This window comes from Nothoprocta perdicaria, unplaced genomic scaffold (assembly GCF_003342845.1).
Source record: "Nothoprocta perdicaria isolate Ctin4 unplaced genomic scaffold, notPer1 scaffold_170, whole genome shotgun sequence".
NCBI classification, from domain to species: Eukaryota; Metazoa; Chordata; class Aves; order Tinamiformes; family Tinamidae; genus Nothoprocta; species Nothoprocta perdicaria.
Genome location: NW_020454872.1, coordinates 180812 through 197954, shown reverse-complemented (window position 1 = coordinate 197954; position 17143 = coordinate 180812). Strand labels below are relative to the sequence as shown.

General features: G+C 60.7%; 1 protein-coding gene across 1 annotated transcript; it reads right to left on the bottom strand.

Moving 5' to 3' along the window:
• Nucleotides 1-3888: 3888 nt before the first annotated feature.
• Nucleotides 3889-17142, bottom strand: MAPKAPK2 (mitogen-activated protein kinase-activated protein kinase 2; the record flags this gene model as incomplete). The annotated part of the gene is made up of 10 exons (XM_026036042.1): nt 3889-4280; nt 4694-4774; nt 4850-4935; nt 5187-5311; nt 5498-5573; nt 5838-5964; nt 6059-6138; nt 6581-6645; nt 8018-8157; nt 16978-17142. Coding segments are annotated over 10 exons (1089 nt in total), but the record flags the coding sequence as incomplete, so codon positions are not given.
• Nucleotide 17143: the final 1 nt, after the last annotated feature.

The following is a 17143-nucleotide window of genomic DNA, read 5'->3' as shown; positions in this document are numbered from 1 at the left end:
AGGTGGCCCGTGGTTGACCGTCACCGTGAGGGTGCAGATACCCAGACACGCACCAACCCAGGTGTGGGGAGACGCGAGTTACCCCTTGCAAGAGCACATCTAGCCACGGCAGACAAGGAAACGGAGACCTTCATGATTCATCTCGCAGGGAGCAGCAAACACCGATGATCTCCCTGGAGCAGAGCCAGTCTTCTGATCACAACCAATCCCCTCGATAGTGAGAAAAATACACTTTTTTCTTAGCAGGAAGCCTGCTACTAAAAATAGGAGGGTGAGGTGAGGAAAGAGGGTTTATTTTCCTACTAACTACTCAAAATTTAAAATACCATGGTGAATTCTTCACATATTCCTTCAGAGTCAGCAGGTTGCACATACAGTCCCTCGGGCCCACGAGAAGCGTTTGGGGGCTCAGTCACCACCCATAGGTGTGTGGACTACACGGTGGTCACTGATGTTGAAGCTCCAGTTTTTCACGCTCATCTCCAAGGTGGGAAATCCTCCTGGGCTCCAGGAGCGGGGGATGCATGTGGGCATCTCGGCTCTTTAATTTGCAGCTGCAAACATGCTCATGAAGCAGGAGGTTAGCAGCAAGGGGGTGGGAAAAGGAGCCCCCAACTGTGTGAGAGTGGGATGAAGTGCTTATCTTACATCACCTGCATGAGTGGTCCCGCTTTCCAGTCACGCTTGAGGCGTTTTCAAAAAGCAGACTTATCAAGAGATGTTCTCACAAGCTTATCTCGCTCCTCTTTATCTTGTCTCTCATCTTGGTCTTCCATTTGAAGTCAGCCTCGTGCGCCTTCTTGTAAGGCCAAGCAGAGGTCAGGAGGAACCGGGTGACACAGTCCAGGTGTGCAGAGCTTGCGCTGTTGTTCTTTACCAGCCAGAGCTGCGAGAAGGAAACAGCCCCAGAAAACCTCCTCCTGCTTTCCAATAACGGGCAGTGTCAGAGCCGCAGCTCCGGGTCAAAGCGAAGGAGGTGGAAACACCTCTATGAAACAGCAAGAAACAGCACTACTTCATGAAACAATAACATCTGATCCAGCTGCATCATGCAGCTGAGGTGAGGACCTAGACCTGCACCAGCCCAGGTATCACGGCCACCACTCTGAGCACCGTGGCCACCACTTTGAGCACCGCCTGGATGGTTGCAGGAGGTCCAAGATCTTGCAGCCTCCCTCCCCGCTCCAGGCCTTTTCTTTACAGCACTCGCTGAACACGTCTGCCTGAAGACCTTGCTTTCAAACGCCAAGCAAGAGAATATTGCCCTGCATGAGTAAACCGCTCTTCTCACCCACCGCCCACACCGACCCCGCGATTCCTTTTAGCATCGGCAGCTTCACAGAAAAGAGCGCTCGGTTTTCGTCCACCTCGGCGGCCCCTGCGAAAGCGGTGACAAACAGAGCCCTGCGCGCCGGGGCCGCAGCTCCCTGCCGTGCAGTGGCTGCTCGGGGCTGCACGTCCCTGCTCTCCCAGGGGCACAGCACACACAGGGGCAGCAGGGCTGCAAGCTGCCCTGATGCTGCTCTTAATCCGTGGGTTTGGCAGCCTCTCCCGGCATGCAGAACAACGCGGATCCTTCTGCCGTGCCCATAGGATCCCCACTCTCCACCCTGGCCCTCCCAGAGGGGCCAAGGAAACGTCTCGAGCTGCAAAACCCCAATTTGCAGCCGAGATTCGCGCTGGCAAGCTCTGTCATTTCCAGAACCACTTTCAGTAATAACCCCCGTGGAAACAGCAACCTCGAGATGCTCCCCCATCCGCCCGAGCCAGCTGGGGGATTTTCTCACTAGGATTACATTTGTTTATATACCTATATATAAAAAAACACTTTCCAAAACGCCAAGACGAAGCTGCACAAGGGCCGAGCCCTTGGAAAACCCGCCCGGGCTTCACACCACGGCGTGCGGCGGGTTTGTGCGGCGGGCGCTTCCGCGCGGGAGCGAGCTCGCTGCTGGGCCAGCGCGCTCCGGAGCAGGGGCTCCTCCCGCCGGTGCTCCTTTCCGCCTGCTCTGCCCTTGCGGCACCCCCACGGATTCCACAGCCTCCACGTGAAGGTGCCCGGGGGGACGAGGGGGTCCCACGGGCACCGCTCCAGCGCCCAGCGCAGCCCCTTGGGAAAAGCGGAGCTTGCAGCTGGCACGGCTCCAAACCAGCGGCTTTCCCAGCAGTTTTATGGTGCTGGCGGGAGGGAATCCCCCTGGGGATCCTTCCTGAGGGCTATTCCTGGTCTCCCAGCTGGCTCCTCTGGCTCCAGAACGAGTCAGGGATGATGAAGAAACCCCAACGGCCGAGCAGGCAGCAGAGCCAGCCCAGCAAACCCGACAGCCCTCAGCCCGAGGGGCTGCAGAACAGCAGAACAGGACAAAACACTGACCCATCCCTGGGGTTTTGGGGGTGCCGGATACTCTCCCTTTGTGACCACACTGTGCAGCAAACAGGGGCTGACGCCGCTCATCCAAAACGCTTGTTCTGCCCAGGCCTGGGTGGGCTCCCGCTCCGCACGCGGACAGGGCACCTCAGGTGTCACCAACACCCTGGCAAACCGCAGTGCTGGTGCAGAACAGCCCGGCACAACGTGGTGCAACGCGGCACATCCCGGCACAACGCGGTGCAACGTGGCACAACCCGGCACAACACAGTGCAACCTGGCGCAACGTGGTGCAGCCGGGTGCAACACGGCACAGCCCGGTGCAACGCGGCGCAACGCGGTGCCGGTTCCCCCTGCCGGCTCCGGGACGCAGCGCTGGCCCCGTGACAACGGAAGCCACTTGTCACCGCACGCCCGGTCCCTGCTGCGACACTGCTGCTCACCACGCTCACAGGATGCAGAAACCCCCAGAACAGACTGCTTTCGCTCGGCCGCTTTGGGGGAAAAGCGGGCAATTTAGAGCCATACGGGGAGAGGGGCACCGTGGTGCAACAAGGAGGAGCAAGACGGGGTGACGCGTTAAGTGTCTTTAATCCAAAGGACTGAAGAGCAGACCATGAAGATTAGTATAAGCCAACAGATAAGAAAAAAAAAAGAAAGAAAAAGAAAAAATAAAGTAAAAACCTGCTTTTAAAACAAATTAATACTCCATACAGTGTCTAAAAGATCACCTAAAAACTAAACATTTCCTTAAAAAAAAAAAAAGTCATAATCCCCCATTCGAACACATTAAAAGCAGTGAAACAAAATGACAAATAATGATAATGACTCATGGACTAACGACTTGCAGGTTCTGCTGCCGGGAATCGCTTTCCCGGGCTTCGGGCTCCGCCGCTCCGGGCTGTTCCCGGCCCCTCGGCGCCCACTTTTCCCAGGGGGATAAACCCCCCCCGGGGAGGGACAAGTGGCCGAGGGCCCCTGCACCCCTGGGAGGTTTGCATGGGAAGGGGACAGGGACGGGGAGACGTCTGTCCCACGTCACTGCGGGCAGGACGGGATGAGTTTGGGGCAGGGAGCAGCAGCCTCGGGGTCTCCCCACGGCTGCTCCCATCCCGGGGGCAACACCGAGCCCTTCCCTCCCTGCAGCCACCCCGAGCTCAGCCCCAAATTCCCGGCGTGCAGACAGGCTCCAGCGGACACACAGCGACGGCCTCAGCTCCGGGAGCTCCTGCTGCTCCGAGCGCAGCAGCTTTGCAGGGAAACGCGCCGTCCGTGGGGACCCGCCAGGCCAGCCCTGCGGCTAGCGGGAGCAGCAGGACCCCGGGGACAGCCCTGCACCACTGCGGGCCCCGCGTCACCTGCCGTGCAGCTCTACAGCAGTTTGGTTTTTAAAAGAAAAAAAAAAAAAACACATTTATACGTCATATGCCCTAAAAAGGTCACCACAGGAATTTCCATGTCTTTGCAAGGAAGAGAAAAAAAAAAAAAAAAAAAAAAAGGATAAAGTTTCACAAAGGAAAAAAAAAAAACAATTATGGGCGCCATTCATTCAAACAATCCCCAGGGACAAACCCCGGGTGACGCGTGTGGCTCTTACAGGGACATCTCATCGCCTGCTCCAGAAAGGTCAGAAACACAGGTGAGTAGCTAAAAATAACTAGTCTGGTATAAATGTCTGCATCCCATGCGCTTGATATAAGTCTCTTTTTGTCTTTTTCTTAAAAAATATATATATATAGTTATTGCTTTCTGCGGGCTGGCGGCGGCCTCAGTGCGGGAGCGCCGCGGGCTCCGCAGGGTTCGCTTTCTTCCGCCTCTTCATGAGCAGAGGGTTGGACGAGTCCTCGATCTTCTTGATCTTGATCTGTTCGTAGTCCACGCGCATGGTGGCCAGCGCGCTCGTCATCTCCTCCTGCGGCGGGAGCGACCCGTTAGCGGCGGCCACGAGCCCGGACCAGGCTGGGGAGAAGGGCCGGGACGCGGGACACCCGCAGCCTTTGGACCTCCCTACGGGTCCCAATGCCAGCGGGAAGCTCACGGAGCTGCCGCCAGCTTTTCCTGCCCATGCTACCCTAGAAAACGGGAGTTTTGGAGATAATCTGGTAGGGACCACCTCCATCCCTGCTCCGTTACACCCTTGAATCCACTCCAGGGTGACCCGGTCCATTCGCTCACCGCTAAGCCCAAGCACAACCCTCCAGTCGCCCGTTTTGCCCAAGTCTCACCCACAGCCCAACCCCACGGGACACGGCGGCAGGAGGGGACGGTCCCCAAGCCCCCGGGCAGAGGCAGGAGGGCAGCGAGCGCGCGGCGCAGAGGCTTCACCTTCACGTCCTCCCACAGGTCCTTCTCCTCCTTGAGCACGCGGCTCGTGTGCAGCGGCGTCTGCGGCACCTGCATCGATTGCTGCGGGGAGACGGGGCGCGTGAGGAGCGCGAGGAGCGGGGCGGCCCGCGCGCCCGCCCCGGCCCCGGCCCTCACCATGATCCAGGGGTGGTTCATGAACTCCGTGATCGTCATGCGCTGCGTCGGGTCCGTCTTCAGCAGGTTGCGGATCAGCTGCTTCACTGCAAGAGGCGGCACGGGGATGGCGTGAGCGGGGATGCGGGATGCGCCCCCGGCACCGCGGGATGCGCCCCCCGGCACTGCAGGTCCCAGCCCAGGAACGGCCCCCAGCAAGAGCCCCTCGGACAAAACTGCTGCTGCCAGGAGCAGCCGAGTTGTCCCCACAGTGGCATCGCTCCCCAGGTCCCCTGGGGCTGGCAGGGAGCAGCCGAGTCCTGGCAGGGCAGGGACAAGAGCCACGGTGCCCGCTCACCTTCTTCCGACACTTCCGACCACTCGGGGTTGGGAAATTCATACTGGCCCATTCGGATGCGCTTCTTCATGCCCGGGGAAATGGCCAGACCGTGGTTGGAGTAGAAGGGGGGGTAGCCGCAGAGCCTGGGCAGGGGGAGCAAGGCAGGAGTGAGCAGGGCACGGCGGGCGGGCAGCCCGGGCGGCTCTGTCCTGCCGCACGCCTGGAAGCGCCGCTTCCCTGCGCGGCGCGCTCGGCACCACGGCGCTCCCGGCACCACGGCGCTCCCGGCACCGCGGCGCTCCCGGCGCGTCCCGGCCCGCTCTACTCACAGGATGTACATGATGACCCCCAGGGACCACATGTCACAGGACTTGTCGTATTTCTCGGGGCCCAGCACTTCTGGGGCTGGTGGAAACAAAGCAAATCCCTGGGTATCAGCCTTGTGCAGCCGGGGACACTGGAGCCAGCATCCTCCCGGCAGCGGGGCCGGAGCCGGGCGGCACCAGCACCGCTCGGAGCAGCCCTCATTGCACACAGCAGCTCCAAGAAGACCCATCTAGGGGCTCAGAGCCGCTTCTGGCCGTACCCACCCACTCCAGCCCTCGCTCAGCATCAGCATGGAGAGGGCACATCCAGGGAACGGGAGCGCTCCGGCACCCAGCGACTCACCCACGTAGTACGGCGTGTAGCACGGCGTGGCCAGCGAGTTGTGCGTGGTGGTTTCTTTAGCAAAGCCGAAGTCGGTGAGCTTTAGCACAGCGTTGGGCCTTTTGGAGGTGTACAAGAGGTTTTCCGGCTGCGGAAACATCAGGAACAAGGAGGCAGAAATAAGAGGCGGGAGCAGCAAAAGGCGCCGGTGCCGCTGGGAGCGGGAGCGCACGACGCGGTACCTTCACATCCCGGTGCGCGATGTTGATGGAGTGCAAATACTGGATGGCTTCCCCGATGCTCTTCATGATCTCGGAGGCCTCTGAAGTGACAAGAAAAACACCGAAACATTAACATTCAGTTACTCCAACCGAGCCCTTCTCCCTGGGTCAGCCCAGGGCGCTTTGAACCAGGGGCCAAGGGAAGGGCCACACGTGGCTGAGGCCAAGAGGGTTCCCCCTACCCAATATCCCCCTGCCCAAGCAAGCTCCAGGCATGATCCTGAGCCCTAAACAGCAGGAGCCGACACGAGGATTTGCTCCTGGATAGGGAGAGGTTTAACGATCCCCAGGTGATGGCAGGGACCTGAATCTGTTGGAGAAAGCATCTCTGCAGGCTGGGAAACTAACAGGGAGGAGGGCTGGGTTTGGGGCTTTACAGAAACAGCAGCAGCAGAGATTAAATTGGTTTAGCTCTATGAATTGAAATCGGAATGGCAAGAAACCGCCCAAAGATGAAGCCCTAAGTGAGCATTGACTCCATACCCCGTTCGGTGAAGGCCTGGTCTCCCCGATCCTGAATTCGGCTGAAAAGCTCCCCACCATCCAGGCTGCAACACAGAGGCAAGAGGCATTAGACCATTAGACACCGATTCCCCTCCTCACATCTGCTCCCACAAGCCCAGCAGCTTCTCCTGCAAGGGGGCTGTGCACCCACGGCTGCAGGGAGATGCCCCAGCTCAGAGAACACCAAAATCAGCAAAATCAACCCAGCTGGCGCGGTGACACGTGCTGGTGACAACCGGGTTGTGGGGAGACTTCCCAAGCATGAGCCAAGCTGCCCCAAGAGCAGAGCCAGCTCCCGGGCTGAGGAAGCACCAGGAGAAACCTGCTCGGTTCCCTCTACTGCCAAGGGCCCCCAAAGGACCCCCAGCTCCACGATCTCCACTGGTGGAAACCGGGATAGCCAGTCTCTGTTTTACCGAATTCAACCAGAAATGGTTTCTGGCTTCCCCAGACAGCACCTCATGCAAGTGCCCTTGACGGTAGCCAAATATTTGCAATACAGTAGGGAACATCCACGAGGATTGATGCTGCCCCGAGTGCGTGATGCGGGGACTGCATCCCCGTGAAAGTCAGAGCAGGGGGTTTTGGAGGGAGACCCCAGTGAAGGGACCTCAGAGGCGGGCCCGGGAGCCCTTGCACGTGGAGGGCTATGGAGGCGATGCCTCGCACGGAGCTCTCCTTGCCCAGGGATCACTGCCCTGTCGCTCGGCCGCTGCTCTCCTCCCACGCGAGCCGAGCGGCCGCAGGAGCCTTCCCTGCTCCCCAAGGGCTCGGGCCCTTCTCGGAGGCTGGAGCAGCAGGACACGCTCTGCGTGGCGGCTCCCTGCTCCACCCGCGCGGCTCCGCACGCCGCAGCCCCCCGGCACCCCACCGCCTCGCCGGGGGCAGGTTTGGGCAAGGAAGCTGCATTAAATCACAGCTGCGGTTGGGATGTGGTTTCAAGGCTTTCCCCTTCATTCCTCCTCCTCCCCGTGTTATATCAAACATCTACCAGCAGCGAGTGGCTCAGCGGCCGCTGCGCCCTGCCCGGCACGTCCATGAAGCTGTCCTTGCTGCCAGCCAGGCCTCGGCAAAGGCAGGGACAACCCGTATTTGCCACGGCCAAAGTGCTCCATCTGCCTTAAACCCACGGGCCAGAAGCCTACGAGCATCAGAGCAAGTTCTCCGAATGACTCCGAGGCAGCGGAGCCCCCACTCGGAGCGCACAGCGCTCGGGAAGCCTGTCCTGTGGGCACCGGGATGCCACATTCCCGCTGGTGCCGCTTCCCCGCACCCTGCAGACTTCCCCGCTGCACCGAGCGCCTTCCCGGGGTCACCAGTGCCTCTGCGACACGGCACAGGGGCAGTTTGCAGACCCCCTTCCCGCATCACCAGAGCGGAGAAGGCGCCCGGAGCACCTCCCTTGGCGGCACTTACCACTCCATGACGATGAGCAGACACTTCCTCCCCTGGTAGAGGTTCTCGTAGACGTCCATGATGCGCACGATGTGCGCGCACTGCGACGCCCGCCAGTGCAGCTCCACCTCCCTGCGCGCTTTGGGGCAGTCCTGCAGCATCTGCACGAGAGGCAGGGGCGCATCAGCGTGCGGGAGGACGCCGCGCTCCGCCACGGCTCCGTCTCCATCTAGCGGGACGCGCGGGAAGTGGGAGGCCCCGCTCCGGGCACGGCGCCTGCCCCTAACGCGTCCCAGGAACGCGTGTCCCTTGTCCAGTGCGACCCGCAGAGCCACGGACACCGGCCACCACGGGCAGTGTTGTCATCCCCGTGCACTCCTCCAGCGCATCAACCCTGTATCTGCCACCAGAGAAGCCTCTCCCCACCACAGCCCCTAGGGGATGCCCACAAAGCTCCCGGGTGCCCGCCTGGCACCCGCGATGCTCCTGAAACAGCAGCTCCAGGTGGCGGCTCTTCCACAAGGCCCTCGACCTCGTGGAGATCTCCTGGCGCCCGGGCGCAGGCAGGACCTGCCAGCCAGCCACGGACGATTAATTACCACCTTCGTCAGGGTAAACAAACTGCCTTAATGATTACGCTCCTAAATATAGAGCGACAAACGTGTCTTTCTCGAGCCTCCTTCAGCTTCCTTGCTGCCGCCGCAGCCCCCGGGACTCGCTGCTCCCGGCGCTGCCCAAGCCCCGCGGCTCCTCGTCCTGCTCCAGGAGGGAGCCCTGGGCGGCTCCCCGCGGAGCATCCCGCTGCCTGCTCCGTGCCACCTCGGGCACTGGCAGCACACACCATTTGGGGCCATTTTAGTAAGAGAGAGCGGAGAAAATAGCACTTCTATCCCCCTGTGCCATGGTGCTCACAGGGTGCCATGCTGGTGCCCACGAGCAATGCAGACACCTTGCAGGAAAGGGGCGAAGCGGGCCGGGGAGACTCCCCGCCTCGGGCAGCCCCGCCAGCACGAGGAGCGAACGGGAAGCTCTGCTGCCATAAAAACCCGAGCAGCGAAAGGGAGTCGCGGGAGAGGCTGCAGCAAAGGCTGCGGCAAAGGCTGCCGGGACCGGGGGTCCCTAGCACCCAGCACCCAGCGCGTGGGGCCAGGATCTGCACAGGAGGTTTATTACGGCCTGCTTTGTTCCGAGCAGGCTGGGGGCGGAGAATCAGGAAGCTTAAAAGAAAAAAAAAATTGTAATTACCAGCTGGGAAAATTGGGCAGCAGGAAGTCGGCTGTTAGCGTAATTTTGAGCAAGACAAACAGGAGAACAAAAACGCACACCTGGTTTTCAGAGGTTATTCAGGGCTCTCCTAGAGCAGCCTAATTGCGTCTCTAATGAACTGCGGGGGCTGCAAATAACCCCCCAGAGCAGCCGCTGCTCCTCCATCCCTCGCCCCGCGGCTCAACAGCCTCGGGCACCGGGGAAACCAGATCCCCCGTTACGAAAGTGTCCCCTGGCCAGGGGACAAGGGCAGCGGCGGCTGAAACACGACCCCGTGGAGGCCAGAGGGAAGCAGGGAGGCCCCGAGCTCACGCCGAGCCTGCAGTGGAGCACAGCCCCTTGCCGGGCGCCCAGGAGCGAGGCTGCTCCGGAGCACGGGGCTCGCGGCGCACGCGAGCGGCCGCGTCCCGCACGGATGTGGCTTTATCCTGCAGGGCGGATGGGGACGGCGCGGGCGGCCGGCACGACGGAGCGAGGAAAACGTGCCCAAAAATGAGAAAGAAAAGCAGCGCGGGGCAGGTGAGGGCGGCGGGGAGGCGGCGGGAGGAAGCGGCCTCCCCTGACTCACTCATCGTGACAGCTCTGTGCAAACAGCCGGCAGGAGACAGCAGCTAAGGAAGATAAATAAACAGTTTCAGCCTCGCATATCTGAGAAAAACAAAATTAGGCGGCTATTCAGCTCCAAGTCTCTGTTGTGGGATCATCCCAGGCTCTGCACCGGGAGCGCATCAAAGGCAATGCTGCGTCTGGGCGACTCACCCGCTCCGGCCCTTCCCAGGGCAGCGGCTCTGGGCTGTGCATGAGGAGCAGAGCAGGGTCCAGACTACAAGGAATGCAAGGATCTGCCCAGGGCCATGCACAACACCGGGATATCCAAGGATGCTCCGCATGGAGACGGGGCACTTGGGTGCCTGCTCAGTGACGAGAGGGGATGTTTTGCCCCGGGCTTGCAGGTGGTTGCACTGGGGACAAGCCCAGGACGATACCCAGCACATTCCCATGTGCAGATCCTGGAGCAGCACTTTGGGAGGGAGGAGAAGTGATCTGGGCGCAGTGAAACCCCCAATCCAGGATCCTAGAGCAGGGCAATGGGGCCCAGAGAGGCGCTGGGAGCAGGAGGCCCCCGGGAGCCGGCGCCGCGACCGGAGGGGAGAGTGGAAGGAATGCAGGGAACAGGCAGCCCGCTGTGTCACCGGTTATTTATAGCGCGGCGCGGGGAACAGCTGATCCTACGGGCAGAGCAGAGTGCAGCGCTCGCCCGTGCCGGGCACGGGGCTGCAAAACCCCGGCCCCGACCTCGCCAGGGGACCGCAGAGTTTTCCACAGCGCTTTTACAACGGGAAACGCGTCACCTTCGCCGGGGCGCCCGGCACAGGAGCAAACACCACCGTGAACCATTAACCCGGCAGCGACCGCCGCACTTTGCACTTCCCTGCGGAGCAGGGCCGGGCACGGAGCCGCCCGCGCGCCCCGGTGCTGCCCCTGGCTCAGTGCGTCCCGCTCCGCGTGCAGGGACTTAGCTCTGCTCTTAGCTTAGCGAGTCTGCTCTTTGTCTGCTCTTAGCTTAGCGAGTCTGCTCTTAGCTCTGCTCTAGGCTCTGCTCGTGGCTCAGTGCGTCCCGCTCCGCGCGCAGGCACCGCGCGGGGACCCAGCGCCGCCCGCAGCGGCTCCGGCAGCGGACGCAGCCCCGGGGGTGTTTCTGCCGTGGATGCCAGGCCCGGGAGGGTGTTTGTTTAGGCGGCCTCCAAGGCCGCTGACGCAGGGCACGCACTCGCGCGGCGCTCTGCCCTTTCCATGCGTGTTTGCTCAGGAAACACAGGGATGGGGCAAGCTGGGAGGCAGCATGGGAAATCCTGGTGTCCGCTGCTCCCGTTATCCCTCACCTGGCTATTCCCACCTTCCAGTGCCAAGCTGCTCTTCCTATTTAAGACCAGATATGAGAGAGATCTGTTTCAACCAGCCCATCCTCATCCCAGTGCAGCGGGAGCACCGGAGCCTTGGGAAATGGTCTCTCCAAGCGGGCATGCTGCGGGAAGCGGCTGCGGCGCAGGACGCACGCACCCAGGGCCCATCTCCGGTGGCCTCCGCCTGCTGAGCTCATGCAGGAAACGCTCTCGAGCTCGGGAGCTCAGTCACTAAAGCCCTGGGGCATCCCTGCCCGGCCGGACGCGCCGTCCCACTCCTTCCCGGGGACGCCCCTGCTTCGGGTGGTTCAGGCTCGGGATGGATGTGGGGACCAAAGGGACGTCTGGGTGCCAGGGCTGGGCAAAACCGCTGGTGCTGGCGGGAGCGAGACGGCTGAGCTGCAGAGAGCAGCCAAAACGGGGCAGAGGCCACCGCGACGCGAGCAGGTCCCCCGAGCAGCCGGTGGAGGAACCGGTCCCACCGCTGGCTCCTTCCCGCAGTTCGGCTCGTGGCCTCGAGGGCGGCTGCGTCACCGCGGGTGACGTCGCTCCGTGGACATCGGGGCGGGAGCAGTGGCAGGAGCTGCCTGAGCCTCTGGCCTTACCCACCCCACGCGGCCGGAGCCTCCACTCCGGAGGCTCCCGGGAGGCTCCCAAGCCAGGGAACGGCAGGAGCGGCAGCGCCTCGTGCAACAGCCGCCCCGGGCCCCGAGTCGACGGGCAGGATGGGCAAACAGGGTCGCGTTGGCTCCGAGCACGTGCACTCAGCCCCCAGCATGACCGGGGAGAGGCCGAATCCCGGGAGCGCCGCTCGGAGCGGGCTCCCGGCCACCGCCATCCGCAGCTACTGGAATTCCAGCCACCGGGACGCGCTGCCAAATTTCCACAGCAGCCCCAGCTTTCATTCCAGCCCGATTTCCCTGAACGCGTTCGGCTGGATGCGCCAGCAGCCTCGCGAGAGGCGGCGCGAGCTCAGTGCCAAGGGCGCTGCAGGGGCAGCAAAGCCGAGCTGCAGACCCGAGCGCGTCACCACGTGCCACCGTGGTCCTGGGGAGCATCACGTGGACGGGCAGCCCCGTCAGGAGCCGCCACTCGCGATGCCAAGCCCTATTTCTGCTCCTCTTGCAGGACGGCTGAAGAGGCCGAACGCAGGGGCAGCGCCCAGGGCACTGAGCTGCAACCCCAGGCACCCGAGAAGCAGCAGCCAAGTTCACCGGGAAGAGCAAGTCGGGCGCATCCCCGCGCTGCCCGCAGCGCCGGCCGGGCACAGGCATCGCCCCGGAGCCCTGGGGACACCGGGATCCGCGCTCGCAGCTTTATCTGCAGCGGGATCACACAGACCCTGACGCCAGCGGCTCAAATAATCTCATTACACACGAGGGCGAACACCGGGCTCGGGCAGCCGGAGCCGCCCGCTCGCCTGCCTCTCCCGTGGGGATCCCGCGGCTTCCAACGGCCTCCGGAGCGCAGTCCTGCTCCCATCCCCATCCCCACCGCGCTGCTCCTGCAGCTGTTGCTCCCTCCCCAACGATGTCATCCTGGTGCACGGCCTCTCCAGCAAAATTTGCATTCGGGTCCCCTCGGTTCGCAGGGACCTGCCAACAGCTGCACGCTGGTGCACGACAGCCCCTGTCCCAAATGGGGGAGATCCGAAGAGGCCGAAATCTGGGAAGCAATGGAGCAGGATGCGAGGAGGCGCGGGAGGCGCCCCTAGGGCCACCCGCATCCAGGCTCCCTCTGTGCCTCCTGCTCCGACCCCTGCGCGCTGATCCCAACTGCTCCCACGGCAAAGCGCACCCGGGCCGTTCCCACTGGGAGCGCGGCCACGGCACATCCCCGCGGATACAGAACACAGCCAGGGACGGGGAACAGGAGGCGTTTTGGATGGTTTTAGATGCTTTAGCCCATGGGACACAGAGCTGAGGAGGCTGCAGGACAAGGGGCCTGCAGCACTTCAAAAAGCCAGCGGTCAAGACCCAAAATAGCAACTTCAGCCACCAAAGTTCAACCGCAAAGACTTTCTCATCACTGGAGGTGCCGAGCACTTGGTGGAGGACGGGGAGATGTTCCCCAGGTCCCGGGGGGCACAAGCCGGAGGAGAAAGTCACCACGCAGCATCTCAGTGCACAGGGTGCTCCCGGAGGAGCCCGTCTTGGAGCACTGGAACCAGCATCCCGGGTAGAAGCACCCGTCCCTCTCCTGTGCGAGTGCCAAAGCGAGAGCCAGCCCCAGGCTCTTATCAGGGTATATCAGCAGTAGATTGGACTGCTCAGACTGCGTAATATATTTAAAAGGGTTTATGCAAATCCCCAATTGTTTAAACAAACTCACAATCCAAACCAGTAAGCCCGTTTGGTCAATGAGATAATAAGCCACTGCCTTGGAAAAGTCCCCGTGATGTCACTACACTTTCCATAGCTTTCCGACTAGGAGTTGCACCAATAGCCGTAGAGAAGACATTTTTGGTTAAATAAAACACATGGCAGAGTTAATAAAAAATAGGAGAGAAAGAAAACCACTAGAGACAGAGGAGTAGAAGCAGAGCGGGCACCAGGGTACAGCGGGTAGTGAGGTCCGTTTCCCATGGGTAGCAGCCCCGGATCTCCAGATACTCCATCATTTAGGGGTTATTTTGGATTTACTTCTGAAGGGCACTGCATTTCCTCTCGGATGAAATGGCCGGAGACTGGCAAAGGGGCGGCTTTGCTCCTCGGAGCACCTCTGAAAGCTGCCGGTCTCCGGCAGCGCAGGCTCCCGCCACCTCGGCACGGAGCGTGTCCCACCTCCCGCGGACGGAGCCGGCCTCGCCGAGCCCTGCGGCTGACCATGCTCACGCAGCAGAGCTGAAAGCAGCTCGCCAAGCTCCAGGGGCCTCAATATCCCCCAGTTCTACGGAGCAAGGGCGGGCAGACAAATTACGCACGACACCGAGCCTCTCTGAAAGCATCTCCGCGTTGGTGCTCGGCTCCAGAACAGGAGCGTGCTCCTCAAAGGGCCGCTCGCCGCGGGCAAAGCGCGGAGCATCCCCACCGCGACGGCTCCAGAGGCTGCTCTGCTCTCCCACTCGAAGGGCAGGACGGGGCTTTTCTGCTTTAACGTTTGGCTGCTTGTTGGGTTTTGTGAACTCATTTCCAAACCAGCCTTGCCCCATCGAAAGGGCCATCAGGTGACACATACGATGGAAAAAGGAAAATGCCACCACTGTCACCTGCTCCATCCCCTCCGAGCTGGGTGACCTGCAATTTCCCTACAAAACACCGAGCTAAGGAAACGAATCACAAAGCCGGTATTTTGCCTAAAGATTAGCCGTCTTAGGAGCGGAATTCGCAGCACGCGGCCCCGCTGCCCATGCCACCATCGCGCCCTGCGTCACTTAATGCCAAGAGCCCGAGTGCAGCAAAGCCGGGCAAGCAAAGTCCGCCCTGACCTACATACACAGGGCTCACAGAAATTACAGGCCTAATTTTATCTATTAATAAATCACACCAAGGTGCGAGGAGGAAGGGGACATGGGGCTGCGCAGACCTCGGGTGTCACCGCGGCTTCCATAGGCTCCAGACACTGGGAATTTAACTGCTGCCAGCAGGTAGGCCTAGGTGCTGGTGATCGAAGCCCGGACAGTGGGTTGGCTCATGGGGGAACAAATGTAATTTATGGATTCCACACTTGAGAAGAAAACCTAATCTTCTGAAAAATACCCCAAATGGGAAATCAGCAATACAAACACTCACAATCTATGACAAGAGTCTGTCTCCTGTTTTTACCTAGCTAGGGCGTCCCAAAAGCCACCATCACACGCAGCCTTATTTTAGGTGCCTCCTCCACCGTGGAATCCCCCCATAGAGAGAGGAGAGACGCGGCTGCATCAGTCTCTGTCACTGCTGAACGCGGCCTCCAGACTCAAACCCTGCAACAGTTGCACAAGATCCAAGAGGAAACTCAAACACAACCAGAGGACACCGTTAACCCTAACGAAAGGCACAGTTGCTTCCCCTTCCGTGGGAGCCTGCATTAACACATGGCCTTCTGGAACCGAGAGCACAGAGCAGCCTTGCAAATGGAAAGGTTTTCCGTACAAGCAACGCAGACGACATTGAGAAATTTCAGCCGCGGCTCCTGGCTCTGGGCCACCAGAATTCTTTTAAACATCATCTGCAAGCCGACGACTTGATGCAATCGCTTCGGTATATCCTACTTTAGGTCATCCTTTCGCACCCGTGCAGCCTATGAGTAATGTGGATCTGCTCCCCGCCGCTCCAGCAGCATCTAACGGAGACGCTCCCCGGCCCGCGGAGCAGGGAGGGCCTGGAGTCAACGCGCTGGGTGCTTTGGTCTCTGGAGGGATAATGGGTCGTGAGTGTGTGCAGCTGAAGAACAGAGATCCAGCATTAAATATGCCTCAAATATCAGATATTCTGCACGGCAGTGTGAAATCCTGTGTCATCAAGCACATTGCAGCGCGCCACAGCAATAACACAAATCACTGTGACGCTAAATCCCGACCGCATCCTCCGCGCCACGCTCTACAATGCCACGCAACAGCACGAACCCTGCTCCAACCGTCCCCACCAGCGTTTTGATGGAAAAAGCCTCTTCCCACCGGGTATCCCCCTCCCCTGCCGCTCCTGTTGCCATCCTTGCCATTTATTATTTTAAGGGGGACATTCGAATCATCCACAGTCCGAATATTTGAGTCGATGGCAGGCTGAGGAAGAAGGGCACGTCTGCCAAAGCAGAGGCTGATTTCACCCATTTCAAACCAAAACAAAATGCTATAATAATACATGCCGTGAGTCTACCAGGGTGCAGCTAATGGCAAACAGATGCATTTAGGAAGGAAAAGCCAAACTTGGAGCAGTGAGCGGAGGAAGCCCCTCTATAGCAGGGCACAGTCCCCACCACCCTGCACCTGTCCCACTTTCCCTCCATCCCGATCCATGTGCCAGAGATGCGCGTCTCCATTCATTCCAGCTGGGCAGCCCGGGTACCAGCAGCCTGCCCTGCAGGCAGAGCACTTCTGGGTCTGGATTTGTGTGTTTTCTTCTTTTTTTTCCTTTTTTTTTTTTTTTTTCCCCCAATCTTCCCAACCCACAAGCAAACGCCTCGGCTCTGAACAGCTAATGTGTGGGAGCAAATTGCATCCGACACAGGGAACGCGCCGCTCGCCTGGCACAGACGGCGCGTCCCCGGGCACCGCGCGCCGCGTCACCGCTCCAGCTGCCCCCGGGCCCTCTCCGCGGGGGACCCGCGCCCACCTTCCTCGGGAAGCTCCCTGGGGAGCCGCTAAGTCTCCGTCGCTCATGTCCAAGCGTATTCCCAACAAAGCCAGGGAATTCCCAACAAAGCCAGGGAAAGCAGCGCGGGCCGGACCTCGCGGGCTCCCCCCCTGCTCGGACCCCCCCGGCAGATGCACAAAGCGCCGCCCGATGCTCCCGCGCCGGGAGCGGCCCCGACGGGGCGGCCCGCGGCCCGCACACAGCGCCGGGGGCGCCGTCCCCGCGCGGGGAGCCGGGGCGGGGGCAGCGCGGCCGGTCCATCACTGTCAGGCAGGAACTGTTGCTGCCGCGCGGCTCCTTCCCCCTTCCGCGGCCCTCCCCCCGCACGCGCGAAAGAGAAGAGGGAAAAAAGAAAGAAAAACAAAGGGTTAAAAAAAAAGAGAGAGAAAGAAAGAAAAATAAAGAGTAAAGAAATTAGGAGGAAAAACAATAAAAAGGAAAATTTAAAAAAAAAAAAAAAAGAAAGAAGGGAAAACAACAAGTTGAGGCTGCCGCCGGGGCGGCGGTTCCGCCCGCTCCCCCGGGCCGCGCGCACCTTGAGGGCGAACTTCTCGCCGCTCTTCTTGCTGAAGATCTCCAGAACTTTGCCGTTGATGCCGAGCCCCAGCACTTGCGTGGTGACCTTGTAGTCGTCCGTGATGGCATTCTTCCGGATGTGCAGGGCGGCCTTGGCCGGGAACGGCGGGAACGGCGGCGGCGGC